The sequence below is a fragment of the Ostrinia furnacalis genome, unplaced genomic scaffold (genome assembly GCF_004193835.3).
Source record: "Ostrinia furnacalis isolate ACB-3 unplaced genomic scaffold, ASM419383v2 OfSCF5710, whole genome shotgun sequence".
Classification (NCBI taxonomy): domain Eukaryota; kingdom Metazoa; phylum Arthropoda; class Insecta; order Lepidoptera; family Crambidae; genus Ostrinia; species Ostrinia furnacalis.
In genome coordinates, this window is record NW_021135949.1 from 106,314 (window position 1) to 131,309 (window position 24,996).

A 24,996-nucleotide genomic window follows, 5' to 3' on the forward strand; every position below is an offset into this window, starting at 1 on the left:
GTGATTCTGCGATGCCCGAATCTGTAGGTGGATGTGACAGATTTTTCGTTGTGGGCGCCAATAATTCTCGCTGATGTGATTCCTCTTCTGTACGTCGTTCTTTCTTATCATCATCATCACCAGCCCTTTACAGTCCACTGCTGGACTATGAGCCACTATAGTGGAGGGTTTTGCCATAATCCTCACGCTTGGCAGGTGGGTTAGAGATCGCAGTTTAAAAGAATGTTTTTCAGAGAGCGCTGCTGCCCGTTCTGTTTGATGTGTAGTCCCTAAGTCGCCTCTTACGACACCCGAGGGAAGATTAGTGGTTGGTGACAAATGTATTCTACTCTGCCGTCACCACATGGCATTCCATTCTTCCTCACATGACGGCAATCTTTGTTGAGGGCGCGTAGTCTCCCCGTAGTAGGTACACTAATCGGGCCCGAAATAAATGTTTCTTAATTTTCTGCGAGTCGAGTATGACAACATCTTCGACAATCCGGCCCGAAGGACCCCTTTATAGAATACGTATAAGGTGAACCTTAACTTCGAACTCCTATGTTCTTCTGGTTAATTTCGTTGCGGGTCCAATGACAGTTTAACTTTCCCCCGGGACAAACTTGACCTTCACTGGTTGGGTTTTTATTGGCGGTCAAGCTGTAGAACCTGGCTACACAGGAGTTGCAGCGGTAGGAATGAGAGGTGGGAATAGTCCCGTTTTGTAGAATACAGGATTTTGACGCCGAAGAACAGTCAGCAAATGAAACACAGGGCTCGATCCAAACGTGACAGTAACTTATTTCTTGGGTCTCGCCACCTTACTTACTCATTTTCGTGTTCAAACGGTGACTAAGTAACTACATGAACCGATTTAAATAAAATAAACAGTAAAATGTTAACCGTAATTAATCACAAACAAATGTGAAAACACCACACAAATAAACATTAGTAAGTACCTAGTTACTTAGATAATAACTACAATATCACCACTAATGTTTCTAAAACTAAAATCGTGGTAGTTTTGTTAGACAGAGAAAAAAGACCCGTAAACAGTGTACGTTAGAGCGAGACATCATCAAGGGTCCCTAATTGCCCTTCTTATAGACCCAAAAACGATTTGTCAGTTTGACAGTCAACTGCAGGCAGTGTACTTTGTGTATTCATTTGGTGCGCAGGCGTTTCACAAAATGTAAGTAAAACCAGTTCTATATCTTAGTTTATGTTATTGTTGATTTTAAGTGTGAATTTTTCAGTAGTTTAGACATACTTAAATGTTTTTGAGTGAAAATATTAACTGTTGCGTTAGGACGTACCACAAAAGATTGGTTCGGAGTGTTGAATATTGAGTTATAGTTTTTTTTTGTGAGTGTCTCCAAAAAGAAAACTTAAATAAAATCATTTTTAATAATAATAGTTTTTATAATTTAAGGATTACATGGAAAAAAGCATATTTTATAAAAAATATTGTAATAATATTTAATTACATTAGGTATTTTACTTAGATTGATGTATTCAACCAGATGTGCACTTTTATGTTAGTACGTAGTAACATACGAGTAACAAATACGATGTAACTACCTACTTACTTATTTTTTATGTGCATTCAAATGAATAAATAAAAAACAGACCAACGTTTGACCATGACAGTTCCAATAGAAATATTTATTGTAATTCGTAAATTAGTTTGTACTAAAAATGTGGTCTTTTCTTACAAATAACCTCGTATTTTACAGCCAAAACAATGTGGGAGATAATTTACGAACGAATGTCCGCTACAGAATTATGGAATTTGATCTTCATCGCCAATTTCATAATTTTCATCCGGATGCTGATTGATTTAAGATACCCTATGCTTTCGACCATAAACCAGGAGAAATGTCTCACAGCCTTAGACGAGTGGCTTTACGGAAAACTCATGGCTATATGCCCTGATAGCTGGAACCAACGTAAGTACATCATCATTTTTCAGCCATGTTTCAGCCACAGAACGTCCACAGAACATAGGCCTCTCCAACTTAAAGGATGCACACTTATCAACCCGGAAACGGATCGTAACCGTATCAACTCGAGGCGGTCAGGGCCCCGATTGCGCTAATTTGTAATGTCTCCAATTCATTCGCGTCCCATCTNTTTCATCTCTAGTCCACACCAGTCACACTCCAATTTCATTCCAGCTGAAGTGCATTCGGTTTCGCGGTAAAGTTCACTCGCAAACAAAGACGAAACAACGGATTTAAGCACTTTCCATTAAAACTTCGAACACCTTATTTTTCACTAAAACACAGCTATGTTCGTAAAGCGTTTGAATTACGTTTGAAAAAAGTAGTTTGCTGCTGTCAGCTTTTACACAAAGACGCAGTTTGCATTCCGATTACGTAACAACTTCGTTTGATCTGAATCACTGTTGAATGAAACTGTGCATAAAGCTGATTTTCGTTCGTCGTTCAGTTGCGTTGCAGTTGAAAATATCTAGCGCAATAGGGGCGCAGTGTGCCGCGGTACACCGTTTGCAGAACATTGCTGTAATGATGATGATTGTATACTTTAATAACTTGTATTCTTACAACAAATAATATTCTTTTTCCAGCCTGGACACCCCCTTCTGCCGGATACATGAAGTTGCAGAAATGTTTTTACTTCTTAATGAACTTAAATCTGTATTCACTTGTAATTATAGTCTTAGTAGTTCTTTCAAAAGTATTTGATCAAATTTTCTTCATGTTTTCTATAATTATGACTTGTTTAATTTTGTATTTTTTGTATGCGTGTTATAAATTAAGCACACTTAGGATACAACGCCCTAGATTCATGTTGAGGCCAATTGAACAGGCTATGCATGATATAAATGAGTTTAACGCGAGAAACAGTAGAAATAGATATTGTCGGGGATAGTCAATTAGATAAAAACTGATTATTTAAATATTCAAACTAGACCTAAGTTATGGCATTATGGCGCTAGATTGAGCCTTTGTATTAAAGATAATGTTTATTTGTAATAAATTATTATTTTCGACTTGTATGTTTTATTCCTTCTTTCATCGTTCTTCTGATTAATTTCGTTGCGGGTCCAATGACAGTTTATCTTTCCCCCGGGACAAACTTGGCCTTCATTGGTTGGGTTATTGACGGTCTAGCTGTAGATCCTGGCTACACAGGAGTTGCAGCGGTGGGAACGAGAGGTGGGAATAGTCCCGTCTTGTGTGTTTTATTTTAGAGGACGGGAGTTACGTAGAATTATGTTGTCATACTTGGGACATTTTACATAACACCATCTAGTCCTAAAATAAGCAAAGATAATTTAAACCAGTCTTTCCCAAAGTGGGCGATAACGCCCCCTTATGGGCGGTGCAGGCTTAAAGGGGCGCGGTAAGAGACCCAGAAAAAAAGTCGGGACGTTCTGTAGAGGCTTGTGAGGCTTACTAGTCATCTACTAGAAGGACTCTTAGACACCGACTGAGCTCAACTCTTGACTACAAAAATGGGGGGCGCTAAAAAATATTTTTTTCTCAAAGTGGGCAGTAGACTAAATAAGTTTGGGAACCACTGATTTAAACGAATAAAGCTGAAGACTTTGTTAGTTTGCTTGACCGCGCTTATCTTAGGAACCACTGGTCAGAGGGCTTACGCCCGTATTCACAAACATTACTGAGATCTCACAGTGCGCGTGGACGCACAGGGTGACACATGAACCAATCAGAGCTCTATTCAACGCTGTGCGTTCGATTTGCTGCTTCACTTAAGCAAGCATCGTTTGTGATACGGGCGTTAGTGTGAGTTTACATCAAACGTCACTAGTGAGCGCGTAAAAAATTACCTTAAATGTACCTACCACAGAATAATAATAAGTACTACGTACAGAAGTTTTACTTCGCGAAGGTATTTAAAAAAAATGTATTCTTAATGTCACTAACAATATGGTGTAATTTAGCCTGTCTCAAGAGTCAAGCACCATTTTGTTGACAAACGTCAGTGATCGGCACTGCGCCGAAGCTATAGGGCTGACTTCGGTAAAATGATGTGACGTGAGGTGCCAAACTGCGGAAAATGGCGGAGGTAATACATGATTTAGCNTCCCATCTCTAGTTCACACCAGTCACACTCCAATTTCATTCCAGCTGAAGTGCATTCGGTATCGCGGTAAAGTTCACGCGCAAACAAAGACGAAACAACGGATTTAAGCACTTCCATTAAAAGTTCGAACACCTTATTTTTCACTAAAACACGGCTATGTTCGTGAAGCGTTTGAATTACGTTTGAAAAAAGTAGTTTTCTGCTGTCAGCTTTTACACAAAGACGCAGTTTGCATTCCGCTTACGTTACAGCTTCGTTTGAACTAGCTGCCAAAGCGACACCGCGATACGGATTTATGCAAACAGCTAATTTTCGTTCGTTGTCCAGTCGCGTTGCAGTTGAAAATACATATTTAGCTCAATCGGGACACAGTGTGCCGCGGAACACTGCTGTAGATGATGATAATTATTATTGTATACTTTAATAACTTGTATTCTTACAACAAATAATATTCTTTTTCCAGCCTGGACACCTCCTTCTGACGGATACATGAAGTTGCAGAAATGTTTCTACTTCTTAGTGAACTTAAATCTGCATTCACTTATAATTTTAGTCTTAATAGTTATTTCAAAATTATTTGATCAAATTTTCTTCATGTTTTCTATAATTATGACTTGTTTTATTTTGTATTTTGTGTATGAGTGTTATAAATTAAGAACACTTAGGATAATACGCCCTAGATACAGGTTGAGGCCAATTGAACAGGCTATGCATGATATAAATGAGTTTAACGCGAGAAACAGTAGGAATAGATATTGTCGGGGATAGTCAATTAGATTAAAACTGATTATTTAAGTAAATATTCAAAATAACTAAGTTATTAAAATAATTAAGTTATGCATTATGGCGCTAGTGATAATGTTTAATTGTAATAAATTATTATTTTCGACTTGTGTGTTTTATTTTAGAGGACTTTAAATGTATGACGGATTGTACAGCGGAAACTTTGAAGAAAAAAATGTTCATATAATTATTTAACGCACTAATTAGTGGGACGTTTGATGTAAACTCACACTAAGCCCTCTGATTGATAAAATTTTAAATAAGGCGAAAGCACTTGACTACCATCCTTGGTCAAACCACTATTGACTGGAAAAATCAGTCATAAGTAGTTTTGGCCGATTATGAGTTTTGACTGTAACCGTTATTAATAAATAAAAGAAGTTTCGTGTAAAACATAAGTGTTTATTTATTATTCAATAATATGTGTACTCTATACTCTATAGTACTGTGTAAAGCCCGGTCTGTGAGCACGTAGAATTTTGTCCAATGACCCCGCAGTGAGTGTCCGAGCGCGATAGCAACATAATTATTACGCGCGAGCGATAAGGATGGGTAGCTTGGAGTCATTGGACAAAATTCTACGTGCTCGCAGACCAGACTATAGTATACTTATTGGTATAATATTCGATAGTAAGGCATCGTATGGTGTTTAAAATTCGTCGTTCTCGAACGGATGGTCCTTGTGGCCGAGGGAGCTGAAAAATAATAAGAAAATATGTTTTATTTATTAAATACCATGTTACAAGAAGTCCTTCTGCCCAGCAGTGGACTAAAGAAGACAGGGTTATATTCAGCAGTGGGCAAAGGCATGAAGGGGGAAAACTGTAATCGTTTCATCCTCGAAGACGCGCCCCACCATTTTTCCGCGAATGTTTGAGTGTTATCGGCACACGATAAATCATTCATAATGCCCGAGACCAAAAAGTGGTGGGGCGCGTCTTCGTGGATGAAACGTGGGTTACATAAATCCACCAGTGGACAACCTAAGTTCAGCAGTGGGCAACCTATGTCCAGCACCGGGAAATCTTAGACCAACAGTGGGAAACCTATGTCCAGCAGTGGGCTACTCACGCAGTCGTCGGCACTAGCCGCCAGTTGCAATCTAAGTTATCTATCAACTGCACATCGTCTTGCGACAGCTTGAAGTGGGCTACGTTAGTCTGTGTCCAGCACTGGGCAACCTAAGTCTAGCAGTGGGCAACCCAAGTCCAAAAATGGGCTACCAAGTCTAGCTGTGGGAAACCTAAGTCCAGCAGTGGGCAACCTAAGTCCAGCTGTGGGCTACTCACGCGGTCATCGGCACGAGTCGTCCATTACAGTCGAAGCTGTCAATCAGCTGGACATCCTCTTGCGACAGCTTGAAGTGGGCTATGTAAGTCCAGCTGTGGGACAAGTCTAGCAGTGGGCAACCTATGTCCAACACTGGGCTTCTTAACTCTAGCAGTGGGCTACGCAAGTCCAGCATTGGGCAACCTAAGCCCAGCAATGGGCAACCTAAGTCTAGTAGTGGACAACCTAGGTCCAGCAATAGGCTACCAAGTCCAGCACTGGGCAATCTAATTCCAGCAATGTGCTACCAAGTCCAGCAGTGCAACCTTATCCCATCAGTGGGCTACTCACGCGGTCATCGGCACGAGTCATCCATTACAATCGAAACTATCAAGAAGTGGGCTACGTAAGTCCAGCAGTGGGGAACCTAAGCCCAGCAGTGGGCTACTTAGCTCCAGCACTGGGCTTCTTAACTCTAACAGTGGGCTACATAATTCCAGCAGTGGGCAAAGCCCAGCAGTGGAGCAGTGGGCTACTCACGCGGTCATCGGCACGAGCCGTCCATTACAGTCGAAGCTGTCAATCAGCTGGACATCCTCTTGCGACAGCTTGAAGTGGGCTATGTAAGTCCAGCTGTGGGACAAGTCTAGCAGTGGACAACCTAAGCCTAGCAGTGGGCAACCCAAGTCTAGCAGTGGGCAACCTATGTCCAGCAGTGGGCTACAATAATTTAGCCGTGGGAAACCTAAGTTTAGCAGTGGGCAATCTTAGTCCAAAAGTGGGCAACCTAAGTCCAACAGTGGGCTACTCACGCGGTCATCGGCACGAGCCATTACAGTCGAAACTGTCAATCAGCTGGACATCCTCTTGCGACAGCTTGAAGTGGGCAACGCAAGTCCAGCAGTGGGCAACATATGTCCTGCAGTGGGCTACAATAATTTAGCCGTGGGAAACCTAAGTTTAGCAGTGGGCAATCTTAGTCCAAAAGTGGGCAACCTAAGTCCAACAGTGGGCTACTCACGCGGTCATCGGCACGAGCCATTACAGTCGAAACTGTCAATCAGCTGGACATCCTCTTGCGACAGCTTGAAGTGGGCAACGCAAGTCCAGCAGTGGGCAACATATGTCCTGCAGTGGGCTACAATAATTTAGCCGTGGGAAACCTAAGTTTAGCAGTGGGCAATCACCTATGTCTAACATTGGGCTTCTCTAGCCGTGGGCTACACAAGTCCAGCAGTGGGCTACTCACGCGGTCATCGGCACGAGTCGCCCATTATAGTCGAAGCTGTCAATCAGCTGGACATCCTCTTGCGACAGCTTGAAGTGGGCTAGGTAAGTCCAGCCGTGGGCAACGTAAGTCCAGCAGTGGGCAACCTATGTCCAGCACTGGGCAATCTTAATCCAACATTGGGCAATCTGTCCAGCAGTGGGCAACCTAATCCCAACAGTGGGCTACTCACGCGGTCATCGGCACGAGTCGTCCATTAAAGTCGAAGCTATCAAGAAATGGGCTACGTAAGTTCAGCAGTGGGGAACCAAATCCCAGCAGTGGGCTACATATGTCCAGCAGTGGGCAACATAATCCCAACAGTGGGCTACTCACGCGGTCATCGGCACGAGCCGTCCATTACAGTCGAAGCTGTCAATCAGCTGGACATCCTCTTGCGACAGCTTGAAGTGGGCTATGTAAGTCCAGCTGTGGGACAAGTCTAGCAGTGGACAACCTAAGCCTAGCAGTGGGCAACCTATGTCCAGCAGTGGGCTACAATAATTTAGCCGTGGGAAACCTAAGTTTAGCAGTGGGCAATCTTAGTCCAACAGTGGGCAACCTAATCCCAGCAGTGGGCTACTCACGCGGTCATCGGCACGAGCCGTCCATTACAATCGAAGCTGTCAATCAGTTGAACATCCTCTTGCGACAGCTTGAAGTCGAAAACGTCGAAATTGCTCGCGATGCGTGACTTCGTCACCGATTTCGGGATGACAATGTTGCCGCGGTCGATTTGGTACCTGGAAAGAATAACAGAAATAGATTTTATGAGTTACTAAAGCCCGGTCTGTGAGCACGTAGAATTTTGTCCAATGACCCCAAGCTACCCATCCTTATCGCTCGCGCGTAATTATGTTGCTATCGCGCTCGCACACTCACTGCGGGCGCCGGTCGCACAGTCGACAGACAGATTTTCTGCGTAAAAAAGTGACATTAAATGTATGAAGGATTGTACAGCGCCCCTGGCGGAAACTCAAGAACTAAAATCTTCATAATTATATTTTTTTTAACGCAGTCGATATTGAATGCGTTTGACGTAAACTCACACTACCGCCCTCAGAATAGAAATACCTACTTTTCTTCTGCTTTTCTTATAGCTTTTTCTCCATGAAATCAAAAATGAAGAGATCCGTAACAAACTAACGTCAACTAACTAATGGCAATGGGCACGACACTAGTAGGCGGAACGATGCTTCGCTCCTTAGGAGGTGAATTTATTTGGTACACAACTTTCAACTGGGCAGGTGGACTACCTACTAGGTGGACTGACGATCTGGTGAAGTTCGCGGGAGGACCCTGGATGCGGGCAGCGCAAGACCATTCATTGTGGAAAACCTTGGGGAGGCCTTTGTCCAGCAGTGGACGTCATTTGGCTGAAACGAACGAGGGCTTGTTCTAAGTTCGCCTGGCTAGCTACCACCATCTTACCTAAGTCTGTCGACATAACAACAATGTTAACAGCATTGTTGTGTTCCGGCAGTTAGAGGTAAGATAGCCAGTTCCTCCGTGGTTGAGGATTCCGGGTGAAGCTCGCCGAAGCCTGATCATCACATACCATCAGGTGAGATACAGGTCAAGAGCTTCCTCGTTGTGAATATAAAAATATTAGAAAGGGTTGATTCTTACCTCCACCTACAAGGTGGACCGACGACATCGTAAAGGTAGCAGGGAAGCGCTGGACGCAGGCCGCTACCAATCGATCAACATGGAAAGCATTGGGGGAGGCCTATGTTCAGCAGTGGACGTCCTATGGCTGAAATGATGATGATGATGATGATTCTTACCTGATCAGTACTTGCGCAGCGGTCTTCCCAAGTCTATCAGCTATGGCCTTGATCTTCGGGTCTTCCAAGAGCTGAGGGTCTCCTGGCTTGGCCCAGGGCCGGTCCGGCGACCCGAGCGGCGAGTATGCTGTCAAGGCGATGCCTTGGGACTCGCAGAAGGCCTTCAGACGGCTCTGATTGAGGTAAGGGTGACATTCCACCTGGGATAGAATAATAATAATGAAGTACTTTAAAAAACTGTGTAAGTACTAATAGGTCTAGTTTAGGGATGTTATGGATATGTAATTTCGGTTATGGATACGGTTACGGATATAAGAATAATATTATGCCGGTTTCGGTTAGGGTTAGGGATATTTTTTTATTTCGGATATCCGAAGGTTTCGGTAAGTGCTTTGGAATGCAATTTGCAATAGTTGTCCAACACGGTTCATTCATGGTCGTACATGGTGACGAGACTTAAATGCATTGATCTTCATCGCTGCACGCCGGCTGATCGCGTGTGGTCGCGTTGGTTTGGCCGAACCTGTACATAAGCGCCTCGCCTCGCGGTTGACAGTGCGCGAAAAGCGGTGACAGCTCGCGAAAGGTGACACGGTGGACAAGGTGAAACGGTATCCCTTTCTGAATTGATAAGGCCCAGAACACAATTAACTGTTGGTGAACCAAATAAATAAAATAAAATAAAAATAAAACACACGGTGAAACGCAACTGCAACGATAATGCAACTTCTAGTTACTTTTGAGTTGCATCTAAGTTTCTGCCATAGATTCCGTTGAGAGACCACACATGACGCGACCAGTTTGACCAGTTCAAATCGGTTTTAAACTTAAAAAAAAACTCAAAAGTAACTATAAGTTGCAGTTTCGTTACAGTTGCGATTCACCGTGTGTTCTGGGCCTTAGTCTGCTGCTGTCCGAGTATTTGACTGACACCATATCCCAATAATTCGAAATGACAACTTCATTCTGGTCTAAAAACTTAATTAACTTAGGCAATAAAATAAATCAATAGTATAAAAATTAAAAACTTAAAATACAGTCCACTATTTATTTAGAGCGAGTTATCGAGTTAAATTTTTTATTTCATGTATTAAGAGCGTTGTCACATTTTTCATGCAGAAATCGAGAATTTGGCAGATTTCGAAATGATTTTAGTCATATAATTTATTGTTATAGCTTCTTTTGACTTATATCATCGTAATTATCATACGTTTTTACGGAATGTCTATTGACAAAATCTCGGTCAAATTGGATTTTTGCCTACGAAAACAGCGAATTTCGAAAGCCCGATTTCCAGGTAACTCGCGAAGGCACAACTTTGAACTAATATTACAACAAATTTATTTCTAAGTAAGAAGATAGAATGTATTCATTAGAATAAGCATACCCTGAAGAAGGAAGTGTATTGAGAAAATTTTGATGTTTAATTCATTAAAATGCATTTTTATCATGTCTAAGATAGTCAAAATTCGAGAAAATTACTGCAAGAAAACAGGTCACATCTCATACTCTAAAAGTCATTTGGCAACATAAACTACTTTATACTTAAGAAGAAACATAGTACTATTATTGTGTGAAAAAGAAAAAATATCTATCTTCAATCTTCAAATGAAAAATTAATTTGAAAATACTATAAAATCGGGTGCATCAAATGGCATAAATCAGTCGTGCTTTGGCACTCGTAGACGCCGGGTCTATGTCAGTTGACTGCCCACTGACGTATGTGCGTCACGCGTGATTTTTTCGTAAATTGTAGTATGATTGAGTACTTTTGATCCGCAAGTATTTTTAATTTATTTGTTTAGGTAAATCGGACNGACGTGAGGTGCCAAACTGCGGAAAATGGCGGAGGTAATACATGATTTAGCATGTATTATCATGAATAATATTAACTACTTATTTACCTCTCAGTGTCTTGAGGCAACTTAAAAAAGTACATTCTGTGTTTTTATTATTATTTAGGCAGTTAAATACTGCACAGTATTTAGTACACCATTTTCTTTATTTTCTTCCATCATACACAAGAATACGCGTCAATGTTCGCTCGTATGTGAGGCCTTGTCGAATAGTATCCTGTAGGTGGGCCATCGTACGTGTTTTGTTTTCGATGTAAACTCGCGGAGATGAACAGGCCAGAGCCCCGATTACGGTAACTTTTAAGTCTGTAGTCTACAATCCAGACGCGTTTCTGATTCTGCAATACGATTGGTCAAAACAGCTGACGTACGCTGTTGAACGACCAATCGTATCGCAGAATCGAGAAGCGTGTCTGGATTGTTGACGTTAAAAAATACCGTAATCGGGGCTCTGGTATGATGGATTGTACAGCGCCCCTAGCGGAAACTCTCAAGAACTAAAATTTTCATATAATTATTTAACGCACTAATTAGTGCCGACGTTTGTTGTAAACTCACACTAAGCCCTCTGATTGGTAAAATTTTAAATAAGAAAGAAAGAAAGAAATAGACTTTATTTAACGCGAAAGCACTTGACTACCATCCTTGTTCAAAACCACTTTTGACTGGAAAAATCAGTCATAAGTAGTTTTGACCGATTATGAGTTTTGACTGTAACAGTCATCTTCTATATAAATAAAAATGAATTGATGTTCGTTAAGTCTGATTAAAACTCGAAAACGGCTGGGCCGATTGAGCCGATTTTGGTTTTAAAATGTTTGTCGTAGTCCAGGGTAGGTCTAAACGGTGCCGCGGTGAGCAAATACGCGCGCGATATTGTTCTTCTGTAACAGACAAAATTCCACGCAGGCGAAGCCGCGGGCGGAAAGCTATTTATAAATAAAAGAAGTTTCGTGTAAAACATAAGTGTTTATTTATTATTCAATAATATGTGTACTCTATACTCTATAGTACTGTGTAAAGCCGGGTCTGTGAGCACGTAGAATTTTGTCCAATGACCCCGCAGTGAGTGTCCGAGCGCGACAGCAACATAATTATTACGCGCGAGCGATAAGGATGGGTAGCTTGGGGTCATTGGACAAAATTCTACGTGCTCGCAGACCAGACTATAGTATACTTATTCGTATAATATTCGATAGTAAGGCATCGTATGGTGTTTAAAATTCGTCGTTCTCGAACGGATGGTCCTTGTGGCCGAGGGAACTGAAAAATAATAAGAAAATATGTTTTATTAAATAACATGTTACAAGTCTTTTTGCCCAGCAGTGGACTAAATAACAAAGGGTTATGTTCAGCAGTGGGCAAAGAAGCAGGAAATCTTTGAATAAAGAAATAACTTTCGTCTTTCAGTGGACTACTTTAGGTACAGTTCTTGCAACTCACGAAGGCGAGTGAGCTTTACTTGTGTGTGTACGTGTACATGCACATAACGATAGTGTAATGTCTGTCAAAACTTTTGAAAACGAGCTGTAGCGAGCCACCACACATGTAAAGCTCACTCGCCTTCGTGATTTGCAAGATTTTTATTAGATCAATAGCATGTAGTGAGCCAGTGGATTAGATTAATTTTATTTGACACCACCAATCAATTGACGTACTTTTTAAAACTGTCAAAACGAGACTTCCATAGATTTTGTATGGCAATACTAACCGAGTGACGTCACTATTTTGTCCACTCAAATAAACGACTTTTTTCAATTACAATGCGACCAAAAATCGTAATTTACAGTTAATTTGAAAATTCATTAAGTTTTTAAGGCTAGAATGAAGTATTTTTAAAAAAGTTGTGATTTAGAATTATTGGGGAATGGAGTCAAAATAATAGTCAATTGTGTCCAATTATTTGTCCAATTGTTAAAAGAGTTCTTTGACTTGCTGTAGTTTTGTTCTTCTTTAGAATCGTCGCTAATATTGTGGTGTTTCTAGTTTAACTTTTGCATGCTAATAATTTTAGCTAAACGTGTATCGTTCTCACTGTCTACCTAACATCTTTATATACCATGTTTAATTGCAAATAAATGATTATGATTATTAATATTGGCCTAAGCGGGAAATGAAGTGTCCGACTAAAGGACGAAGCACACTTATCAACCCGGAAAGGGATCGTAACCGTATCAACTCGAGGCGGTCAGTATTCTTTGTATGAAACTCCATATTGCAACGCACACTTATCCGCGCCGTAACGTAATCGCCTCGCCTCGCGGTTGACAGCGAAAGGCGATAGTCTTACGCCCGTATTCACAAACGATGCTTGCTTAAATGAAGCAGCAAATCGAATGCACAACGTTAAATAGAGCTCTGTTATTGGTTCGTGTGTCACCCTGTGCATCCATGCGCACTGTGAGAACTCATAGTATTGTTTGTGAATTCAGGCGTTAATCCCTTTCCGAGTTGATAAGTGTGCTATTATGACCTTTATTTGGATGTCCATCATGGGACTGACGTAATAAAGCAGTCACCCAGTGGGATTGAAAGGAGCCATAAGTCCTGCTCTGAGCTAAATTAGCCCAGCTGTGGGCTACATAAATCCACCAGTGGACAACCAATGTCCAGCAGAGGGCAACCTAAGCCCAAAAATGGGCTACGCAAGTCCAGCAGTGGACAAAGTCCAGCAGTGGGCTACTCACGCTGTCATCGGCACGAGCCGTCCATTGCAATCGAAGCTGTCAATCAGCTGGACATCCTCTTGCGACAGCTTGAAGTGGGTAATATAAGTCCAGTAGTGGGCAACCTATGTCCAGCAGTGGACAACCTAAGCCTAGCAGTGGGCAACCCAAGTCTAGCAGTGGGCAATCTATGTCCAGCACCAAGCAATCTTAGTCCAACATTGGGCAACCTAAGTCCAACAGTGGGCTACTCACGCGGTCATCGGCACGAGCCGTCCATTACAATCGAAGCTGTCAATCAGCTGGACATCCTCTTGCGACAGCTTGAAGTCGAAAACGTCGAAATTGCTCGCGATGCGTGACTTCGTCACTGATTTCGGGATGACTATGTTGCCGCGGTCGATTTGGTACCTGGAAAGAATAACAGAAATAGATTTTATGAGTTACTAAAGCCCGGTCTGTGAGCACGTAGAATTTTGTCCAATGACCCCAAGCTACCCATCCTTATCGCTCGCGCGTAATTATGTTGCTATCGCGCTCGCACACTCACTGCGGGCGCCCGTCGCACAGTCGCGACAGCAATATAATTACGCGCGAGCGATAAGGATGGGTAGCTTGGGGTCATTAATAAATAAATCTTTGGACAATTTCACACATCGCCAGCTAGCCCCAAAGTAAGCAACTTAATGCTTGTGTTATGGGTGCTAGCTTAACGGATATACTACTTATATACTTTTTTTTTTAAATACATACATATTATACATAGTATCACCCAGACCCGTCACAGAAATTAAAATTCATCATTTCAATTTCTGCCCGGCCGGGAATCGAACCCGGGACCTCTTGGCATAGTAGCACGTTCTGAACCACTACACCAAACGGCCGACAAATTGGACAAAATTCTACGTGCTCACGGACCAGACAGATTTTCTGCGTAAAAAAGTGACATTAAATGTATGAAGGATTGTACAGCGCCCCTGGCGGAAACTGAAGAACTAAAATCTTCATAATTATATTTTTTTAACGCAGTCGATATTGAATGCGTTTGACGTAAACTCACACTACCGCCCTCAGAATAGAAATACCTACTTTTCTTCTGCTTTTCTTATAGCTTTTTCTCCATGAAATCAAAAATGAAGAGATCCGTAAACGAACTAAAGTCGCTGACATAGTCCGACGGATTAGCAAGCTGAAGTGGCATGGACAGGACACTAGTACGCGGAACGATGCTTCGCTCCTTAGGAGGTGAATTTATTTGGTACACAACTTTCAACTGGACAGGCCTACTAGGTGGACGGACGATCTGGTAAAGGTCGCGGGAGGACCCTGGATGCGGGCAGCGCAAGACCATTCATTGTGGAAAACCTTGGGGAGGCCTTTGTTCAGCAGTGGACGTCATTTGGCTGAAACGAACGAACGAACGAGGGCTTGTTCTAAGTTCGCCTGGCTAGCTACCACCATCTTACCTAAGTCTGTCGCCATAACAACAATATTAGCAGCATTGTTGTGTTCCGGCAGTTAGAGGTAAGATAGCCAGTTCCTCCGTGGTTGAGGATTCCGGGTGAAGCTCGCTTCCACCTTCGGCCTGATCATCACTTACCATCAGGTAAGATACAGGCCAAGAGCTTCCTCGTGGATAAAAAAAAATTAGAAAGGGTTGATCCTTACCTCCACCTAGAAGGTGGACCGACGACATCGTAAAGGTAGCAGGGAAGCGCTGGACGCAGGCCGCTACCAATCGATCAACATGGAAAGCATTGGGGGAGGCCTATGTTCAGCAGTGGACGTCCTATGGCTGAAATGATGATGATGATGATGATGATGATTATTACCTGATCAGTACTTGTGCAGCGGTCTTCCCAAGTCTATCAGCTATGGCCTTGATCTTCGGGTCTTCCAAGAGCTGAGGGTCTCCTGGCTTGGCCCAGGGCCGGTCCGGCGACCCGAGCGGCGAGTATGCTGTCAAGGCGATGCCTTGGGACTCGCAGAAGGCCTTCAGACGGCTCTGATTGAGGTAAGGGTGACATTCCACCTGGGATAGAATAATAATAATGAAGTACTTTAAAAAACTGTGTAAGTACTAATAGGTCTAGTTTAGGGATGTTATGGATATGTAATTTCGGTTATGGATACGGTTACGGATATAAGAATAATATTATGCCGGTTTCGGTTAGGGTTAGGGATATTTTTTTATTTCGGATATCCGAAGGTTTCGGTAAGTGCTTTGGAATGCAATTTGCAATAGTTGNAAATGTAGTTGTCCAACACGGTTCATTCATGGCCGTACATGGTGACGAGACTTAAATGCATTGATCTTCATCGCTGCACGCTGGCTGATCGCGTGTGGTCGCGTTGGTTTGGCCGAACCTGTACATAAGCGCCTCGCCTCGCGGTTGACAGTGCGCGAAAAGCGGTGACAGCTCGCGAAAGGTGACACGGTGGACAAGGTGAAACGGTATCCCTTTATGAATTGATAAGGCCCAGAACACAGTTAACTGTTGGTGAACCAAATAAATAAAATAAAATAAAAATAAAACACACGGTGAAACGCAACTGCAACGATAATGCAACTTCTAGTTACTTTTGAGTTGCATCTAAGTTTCTGCCATAGATTCCGTTGAGAGACCACACATGACGCGACCAATTTGACCAGTTCAAATCGGTTTTAAACTTAAAAAAAAAACTCAAAAGTAACTATAAGTTGCAGTTTCGTTACAGTTGCGATTCACCGTGTGTTCTGGGCCTTAGTCTGCTGCTGTCCGAGTATTTGACTGACACCATACCCCAATAATTCGAAATGACAACTTCATTCTGGTCTAAAAACTTAATTAACTTTAAATTGCCTATAAATTAAGATTTTTGGTTGCATTGTAATTGAAAAAAGTAATTTAATGAGGGTTTCGCGTATGAAAAATCCGCCAGATGGCAATACGTAGACGCGAGGTCCAAATGCTGCATGTTTGGTTATTTTTGACATGACATTGACAGATCTGTCAAAATCCACCAATCACGCAGCAGTCAGGCCCCACATCCACATCCCGCCATCTAGCGGATCTTTCATACGCGAAAACCCTCATTGAGATGACAAAATAGTGACGTCACTTGCTTGTATTGCCGTACAAATCTATGGGAGAGAGTCGTTTTGACAGTTTTAAAAAGTACGTCAATAGGTTAGATAACAAAATTTCAATTCAGACAAATAATTAGAAAATATTACTCATATTTTTTATTTTCTTTCATAATTAAATACAACAGTGCTACATCGAGTTGAAATGGCGCGTTACGTCACGCTTGAGTAGATTTTTTACTCAAAAGTGACGTGACGCGACATTTCAACTCAATAAATACTGTAATTATTCGATAAGATAAGATAAGCATTTATTGTTAATCGATTATGAAAAAAATTTAAAAATATGTGTCCAAATTTTTTTTATTATCTGTCTGACGGACTAAATAGAATTTTGATTTTATTACCCAGTCAACCCTATTGATTGGTGGTGGCAACACGTCTTTTACTGACCTGGTTGACAACAGGCTTGATGGTGGCCGTTTCCAGCAGCCGTGTGATTTGTTTCTTATTGAAGTTGGAGATGCCGAGGCTCTTCACCAGACCCTCGGCCACGAAGGGCTCCAAAGCCTTCCAGGTGTCCACGAAGTCCACTGAGGAAAACTGGATCTTGCCTTCTGAGTCTACGGGGAATAGTATGTCTTCTTCCTGGAGACAAATGTAGAATATTATTCTTATGAAGCCACGATAGCCGAAGGGTGAAGGTGTCGGACTGGCCAACTCGTGATACCTATTAGTACATAATTTGTGAAAAAACAAATTACTAATATTCTTTTGACAAAAAAAACAACGTGCCCACAGACATTGGCGTATTTAAGGTCATTTATCAAGGAGGGGTCCGGCCCCTGACATGTCAGGATAGTGTAGACTAAAGGACGAAGCACACTTATCAACCCGGAAACGGATCGTAACCATAATATCCGCTCGAGGCGGTTAGTATTCTCATAGTAACTCTGTACTGCAACGTACACTTAGCCTCACCGTAACGTAAACGCCTCGCCACACGGTGTTGATAAGTGTGCTATGTAGGATTGATAAGAAGTCATTGGGGGAGGCCTATGTTCCGCAGTGGACGTCCTATGGCTGAAATGATGATGATGATGAAGATGATGGTTACCTTGTACGCCTGAGGCCAGTGGATGAGGTACAGGTCCAGATAGGTCAGGTTGAGGTTCTGGAGGGTCTCAGTCAGCGCTCCTCGCACCAGGTCTGGGCGGTGGAAGGTGTTCCAGAGCTTGGAGGTGATGAAGAGGTCCTCCCTGGAGAAAATGAAGTATTTAAAGATGAAAACACAAAAAAGTGATTGATTTTTACACCTAAATATTTTTATTCTTAGGAAGTTGGATTCATGAAACGAAATGTTTCAACTGTCTAAATCACCATCATAAGCTGAATGAACTATAGTGTCGACGTTTGATGAGAACTCACACTAAGCTCTCAGTTTTCGATTGGCGACGACGGAAGACGTTCGTAGTGTGGGCAGGCCCGCCACTAGATGGACCGAAGATCTGTTGATGGTCGCGGGAAGAACCTGGATGCGGGCAGCGCAGGACCAGTCGTTATGGAAATCCTTGAGGGACGCCTTTGTCCTGCTGTGGACGTCATTTAGCCTAAACGAACGAACAGAGGGCTTAGTGCGAGTTACATCAAACGTCGTTACTAGCGAGCGCGAACCTTAATTTAGAACTCCTTCTAATGTTAATTAATTTCGTTGCGGGTCCAATGACAGTTTAACTTTCCCCCGGGACAAACTTGATCTTCACTGGTTGGGTTTTTATGGCGGTCAAGCTGTAGATCCTGGCTACACAGGAGTTGCAGTGGTGGGAACGAGAGCTGAGATAGCGAGTTAAAAAAATATAAGAAGATTTTAGTTCTTGAAAGTTTCCGCTAGGGGGGCTGTTGACATCGAATGCGTTTGACGTAAGCCCACACTACGCCCCCAGACCCTGGATGACACTCACCTCTTGCCGAAAGAAGTCCACTGCTGGACAAAGGCCTCCCCCAAGGATTTTCACAAAGACCGGTCCTGCGCCGCTCGCATTCAGGCACCTCCCGCGACCTTCACCAGATCGTCGGTCCACCCAGTGGGAGTCCTGCCCACGCTACGTCTTCCAGCTCGTGGTCGCCACTCAAGAACTTTCCTGCCCCAGCGGCCATCAGCTCTACGAGCTGCATAGCTCGTAGTGGGTAAAAGTGGGCGGGGCACATGCCCTGCCAGGCTGAAATGAACGCACTCACCTCTTGACGACTCCCTCCTGTATTTTCGCAGTGATGGCAGCACCGACCTCCTTTTCATTCCCATAGACGTACGCGCAGTCGAAGTGACGGTAGCCGATGTCGATCGCGTCTTTCACCGCCTGCGTCACTTCGCCCGGCTTGGACTGTAGAAGGAACATTGCAATTAAAGATCATAAGAGACTTGTCACCAACCCCTACTCTTCACGCGTCTCGTAAGAGGCGAATTAGGGACTACACATCAAACAGAGAACGGGATTGATGTTTTTCAGAGCGCTCTCTGAAAAACATCAATCTTTTAAACTGCGATCTCCAACCAGCCTGCCAAGCGTGGGGATTATGGCAAAACCCTCCACTGTAGTGGAGGAGGCTCATAGTCCAGCAGTGGACTGTAAAGGGCTGTTGATGAGGATGATGAAGGGACTTGTCAACTCGGAAAGGAATCGCCTGTCACGTGCTGTCAAACTCGAAGCGAGGCGTTTACGTTACGGTGCGGATAAGTGTGTGTTACAGTATGGCGTTTCATAAGAATACGGTCAGTATTCTTTGTATGGAGCGTCGAATTGATACGATTACGTTCTCTTTCTGAGTTGATAAGTGTGCTATGTCCTTCAATGTTAATTTTTACTCCATCATCATCATTTCAGCCACAGGACGTCCACTGCTGAACATAGGCCTTCCCCAATGATTTCCAGAATGTCCGGTTAGTAACCTGCATCCAGCGCCTTCCCGCAACCTTTAATGTTCATCTGTACACGTTGTGGACGTCCCACGCCAAGTAATTTTCACTCGGAATAAATCAATTACAACACTTGTGTTAGAAATGGGTTCACTACAATAGTCCAGCAGTCGAAGGGAATCGAACTGGCGATCCTCGAAACATTCATCTAAATTCACCAGTTAGAAGTGGTCGCCATGACCGAAATCGGTCAGATGAATCAGTCTAAATGCAATCACACGTTGCTTACAATGACATGACTAGTTGGTACTGGTCATACATAGGACTATATTTTTGTTGCAAAACCACTCTTTTTGCAACTACATAAGTGCTACGTTGATAAGCAGCACTTATCTGAAGCCTTGACATACATCGGGTCAACTGCTTGTAAATTATAATTACATAATTGACGATCAATAATTTTTATGTAAACATACATAATTGAGTAGTAGACTACGTAGAGACGTTCAATCGATTGACATAATATACTGTAATATACTTATGAGCAGTTTCCTTAAAACATTAGCGAAAGAATGGTGGGGCGCGTATTCATGGATGAAACGATCTAAAGTTTAAACGGGGATTTGGGAACCAATATGGTTCTCAAAGTGGGGGGCGCAAAAATCTTTAAAGGGGGGCGCGGGCCATCTGTAAGAAACCTGCGACCGCTGAGAGAATGCATTCCAGACTGCTCGATACGAACAATAAATAATCTTGACTGGAAGAGGGGGGGCGCAGAATTTTTTGTATGGCCGAAAGGGGGCGCGTCTCACATAAGTTTGGGAACCAATGGTTTAAACGATATACCTACTTAATGTATGAAACCTATTCCGTTCTGATACATCACGACACCACACAGACATACAATAATCTACCTTTTTTACAACCAGCTATTCAACAGATTTTTATAGCTACCACTAATTTTTTTACCGACCTATAAAAATACTGCATTGTAATCTTCCAAGCACTCAACAACAAAGCCTATAGCATGATAACTGGAATTATTGATCTTATCGTTAGTCAAGGTCGTTTGTAGCATGTTTGAAGTATCGTTAGCGCCAGTAGAGTCTAGCAAATTTGGTACTAAAACTCATAAACAACTCATAAAACTAATTTATTTATGCAAGTAGGCTTAAAAAAGCACTTTTACACGTCCCAGTATTAACCCTACCACTGCTTCAGGACAGTAAATGGCCAGTGCTGAGAAGAAGCAGCGCAAGAAACTATTGTCAGCCTCTTTCTCAAAGGTTTACAGACTTTAAAAAATACATAGTTATAAATATTTATGCGAGCTAGGCAGTTAACCATCCCAAACATTTTTATCTTTTAAATAATCATCGACTTTTCATTAAGTTAAGCTTCGGCTTCAAGCTTGACTGAGTTAAAAATTAGATAGATTCTACATGGGCGTACCCAGCTTTTTTTGGGTTAGATTGTTTGACTTATGCCCGTTTTCACCATCAATCCCTAATTTTTAAGTGACCCTGAAAAAATGCCTTTTAAGTGTTACTATAGGGGTCACTTAAAAATTAGGGATTGATGGTGAAAACGGGCATTAGCTCCTTCAAAGCGATTTCCGAGGGGGGCAGCTGTCCCTGCCTGCCTAAGGCGGGAATAAAAACCACGACCTTCCCGTTTCCCGATTCCTGATCGATACCCGCCTTAGGCTTTAGATTTTTTCGAAAATAATAATATTTTCATAATTGCCTGTTCCTATCGGCACTATAATCACTTTGGCACAGTTGAGTGCAAATAATATGATGGACACTTATCTTAGTGTTTAACAATAATCCATTGTGATAGACATCTACCAGATAATATAAAATGATTGTACTGATGGTGAATGATACTCTTTATTCTGATAGTAGATAAAGGTGTTATTGTAGCATAAGTTTTCATCATCGTCATAATTTCAGCCGCTAGCCTGTGTTACTAATAAGTATTTTGATAATTATAAATAACTTGAAAAAATCGAACTGCATAAGGCAGGAATTGTACCCACGACCTTCCGCTTGTCGGGCGACTGCTCTTCCAACTGAGCTACTTAGACACTGGATGAACCCGTCGAAATTTTCAAGTGCAATACGCTGTTCATCATCATCATTTCAGCCATAAGACGTCCACTGCTGAACATAGACCTCCCCCAATGCTTTCCATGTTGCCCCGTTGGTAGCGGCCAGCGTCCAGCGCCTTCCTGCTACCTTTATGATGCAATACGCTGTTACGGCCAGCATTTGTTTCATCAATGTTGGGTATACCTACCCTTATATATCTAACAAAAATATTCTTGGAAATATTTAACTGTCAGTTAATATAAATAAGATGGGGGTTTTATTTGCTGAACGTCTTCACTTGACTATTTCTAAGAATTTCTGGAGTGGGCAATAGACCATTCTGGAGTGGGGGGATACATCTCACTTGATGGAAGGTGACGAACATGGTTTATGTGAAAGAGGTGACGGAAAAGATTTTTAAGCCAGTTCTAATCTATAAAAAACTGGTGGTTTGAATGATTTTTTTATTTAATTAACTACCCAATATTAGTGGTAGATAAGCACAGGGTTCAGAAGATATTATTATGTTAGTCATATTTTATGAAATAAATAAGGAATTAAAATTTGAAGGCGCCACAAAAGTACTTCTAATGGAATGAAAATAAAATACAATAAAACCTTGTGGAAGTCCTTGGGGGAGGTCTTTGTCCAGCAGTGGACGTCATAAATGGCTGAAACGAACTTATAAACGAAATATGGCTAATATCCACGTCAGTCAATTGAACAATCTCGAGTTTAAAAATTGCCAAAGTACAGACAAGTTTGTGCCCTAAATTATTTATACTATATCCTTAATGTAATAACAAGTAATTGAAGCGATAATTAGCTGATAATTTTTGTTCTAAAGTTAGTAATTCAGCTGAAATTCTCAATTCTAAAATTCAAAGTGACATTCTTACCTTCCAAGTTCCCAAACCAAGAATTGGACATTCCAACCCATTGCAGAATTTCACTTTAGGAACTTTAGACGCCATATCGTTTTATTAAAAACAAGTTTCTTTCTAAAATACACAGCAACGTATTTCTTCTCGTAGTTTTTAGTAATTAATGAATGGAAAAAGAGCCGGCTGTTTTCAATTCAAGGCCCCAGAATCACAGATTAAAGAGTGCCCAGAATGACAGTAATTTTCATTCGATCAAATGTCAAAAACATGTGTATAGTTTTTATAATTCGGATTTCGTTCGGAAATTGTGTCGATTAAAACAAGAAAAAGTTTTAATAAAAACCAGTCTAATTTTTAAAAAAATAAGCGCTTTATAATAAGTTCATAGCGTTTTTGATTATTAAATTAATTAAATTATTGCTATTTATAACAACTTTGTAACGTTAAAATTGATTCATCATGATCTGAGTAAAAGTAGTTTTTTAAATTAACTTCCTTGATGACTGAGAATAATGTGTGTAAGAATGTGTAGCATATCAAAATCTGTTTAGCAACCTACTTGATGGCACATAAAAAGGACCGTGACCTATAAATGCTCGTATTGTTTCACGTAACTATAATACCTATAGCTTAAAGTTCCATACGCGATTTTTATTTAGGCATAATTATATTAGTAGTTTATTTTTCAAGAAAAGTTGCAAAATCTTACCTTCCAAGTGCCTAATCCCATAACGGGAATAGTTTGTCCATTGTTTAACAGTTTGACAGGAACTTTTGGCGCCATTTTTCACACACGACACGACCACCGCCTTCGAAAACAACGACGCAAGTGTAAAATGAAAAATCATCTTCAGTCATTCTTCAGTTTTATCGATCGAGTTATCAAGTCGTAAATAATAAAATAACTACTATTAGATAGCGGTATGGATAACAAGCAGTAAGTTATCGTGAGTAGTTTAACCTCTCGAGCATTCTATATTAGTCTTTGCTCTGGAATATCGGAAACAGTAGGTAAATGAAGCCTAGGCGCAGACCACCGATTTTTAGTTGGCCGCATAGAGCAAAGTAGGTACCTAATACATTGGGGTTGGCCGATAAGTTGGGGTTGGGCTGTTAATCAGTATGGCCTATGGGCATGTTATGTATGAAAGTGCGCACATTACACAGTTTGGTATCGCCGATTCTTCGTTGGTCTGCGCCTAGGCTAAAGAAGTTTTTTCTCCTTTAGGTATTTTAGGAACTGTGACCTGACTTAAATTAAAAATCCATGCTGATATTTTAAAGGCGTTCAAACTGAGGTTCAAACCTTCCTTTTGTTGAAATCGGTTAAAAAGGAGACATCGATTTACCTTAGACAAGACTCTTATCTCCAAATTTATTATTAATATTTAAGTTATGTGATATCATGAAATTGTGCTAATTCACGGTCTCCAATTAAACAATTCCATCCTCCTTAGGTCACTCACTAGACATAGATACATACATACTATACATACACAGAGAAGACACGTGATAGTCTCATAGTATGGCTAGACGATATACTTAATAAAAAAACATTCAATTTCTTAAATAAGCCGGGACTTGGGAGATGATATTTTTTAACTTGTATAGTTATAAAATGTGCAAGTACCGAAATCTAAAAGCCTTCCTCGATAAATTGGCTATCCAACACAAAAATTCGAATCGGCTTAGCGGCAGATTAGCGCGTTCAAGCAAACAAACTCTTCAGCTTTAAAGTAAAGTATAAATTAAGTATGATGAGATGACCACAACAGTCCAGCGGTCGACGTGGATCAAACTCGACCTTCCTTTGACCTAGTTGGTAGTCATTCATTTATTAATTGCTTCATGTGGTAATTAACTAGCGGCCGCCCGCGACTTGACGTGATAACTGTGATAACCATAGCTGGGCATTAACTCGTTAATCCGTTAATCGTTAATTAACGAGGTTAACATTTCTATTAACGGATTAACTTTTAAGTTAACTTGAAAAATTGTTAACGGACTCGTTAACTTCTGTTAAATTTTTCTAAGTCCGTTAATCGTTAATCCAGTACCTACTATTTACCAAAAAGATACAGCAGGCAAGCTGAAAACGCTAGAAAAACACGTTCTGACAAGTACGTTCGGGCTTCCAGAACTTCCAGAACCCAAAACAACAGTTTTTGTAACCAGATCACTAAGGACACTTGTTAGTATGTATGTGTGGGACAACTCTTGCAACTGAATTTAAGACCAGTTTTCCTCAACCGATTGAGCTGTTTGGTATACTTATGTAAGTACGATGACAATGCAATGTTATGGTACCATTAAGCTGGTCTGGCGTCATGAGGTGGCCATAGGAACTCCTAAATGAA

The 24,996-nt window shown here is 41.5% G+C and overlaps 1 protein-coding gene and 1 long non-coding RNA gene across 5 annotated transcripts; one reads left to right on the top strand and one right to left on the bottom strand.

Moving 5' to 3' along the window:
• Window positions 1–1,088: 1,088 nt before the first annotated feature.
• Window positions 1,089–2,995, top strand: LOC114361444 (uncharacterized). Its single transcript, XR_003656595.1, has 3 exons — window positions 1,089–1,171; window positions 1,716–1,928; window positions 2,570–2,995. It is a non-coding gene; the product is annotated as an uncharacterized LOC114361444 (long non-coding RNA).
• Window positions 2,996–5,217: 2,222 nt separating this feature from the next.
• On the bottom strand, window positions 5,218–23,456 carry LOC114361442 (aldose reductase). 4 transcript variants are annotated; one of them, XM_028316467.1, is made up of 7 exons: window positions 22,655–22,853; window positions 18,987–19,129; window positions 17,866–18,007; window positions 17,202–17,396; window positions 15,514–15,713; window positions 7,960–8,115; window positions 5,218–5,531 (listed from the first exon to the last, which is right to left on the bottom strand). In XM_028316467.1, the coding sequence occupies exons 1-7, from the start codon at window positions 22,727–22,729 to the stop codon at window positions 5,486–5,488; spliced, it is 957 nt and encodes a 318-aa protein (XP_028172268.1). In that variant the 5' UTR covers window positions 22,730–22,853; the 3' UTR covers window positions 5,218–5,485. The 4 variants fall into 4 exon arrangements, with proteins under 4 accessions (XP_028172268.1, XP_028172269.1, XP_028172267.1 ...); XM_028316468.1 differs by lacking the exon at window positions 5,218–5,531 and adding an exon at window positions 7,690–7,764 and having other exon boundaries at window positions 8,016–8,115; XM_028316466.1 differs by lacking the exons at window positions 5,218–5,531; window positions 7,960–8,115; window positions 22,655–22,853 and adding exons at window positions 11,965–12,278; window positions 13,937–14,092; window positions 23,349–23,456.
• Between the last annotated feature and the right edge of the window lie 1,540 nt (window positions 23,457–24,996).

What these genes read in the sequence shown, in the direction of transcription:
- LOC114361442 (XM_028316467.1), bottom strand. Translation starts at nt 22,729, where the DNA reads ATGGCGTCTAAAGTTCCTAAAGTGAAATTCTGCAATGGGTTGGAATGT. An exon ending in CAGGAGGGAGTCGTCAAGAG is followed by an intron (nt 18,008 to 18,986) that starts GTGAGTGCGTTC and finishes CATTTTCTCCAG; the next exon opens with GGAGGACCTCTTCATCACCT. An exon ending in CGGCTCGTGCCGATGACCGC is followed by an intron (nt 5,532 to 7,959) that starts GTGAGTAGCCCA and finishes ATTATTTTTCAG; the next exon opens with CTCCCTCGGCCACAAGGACC.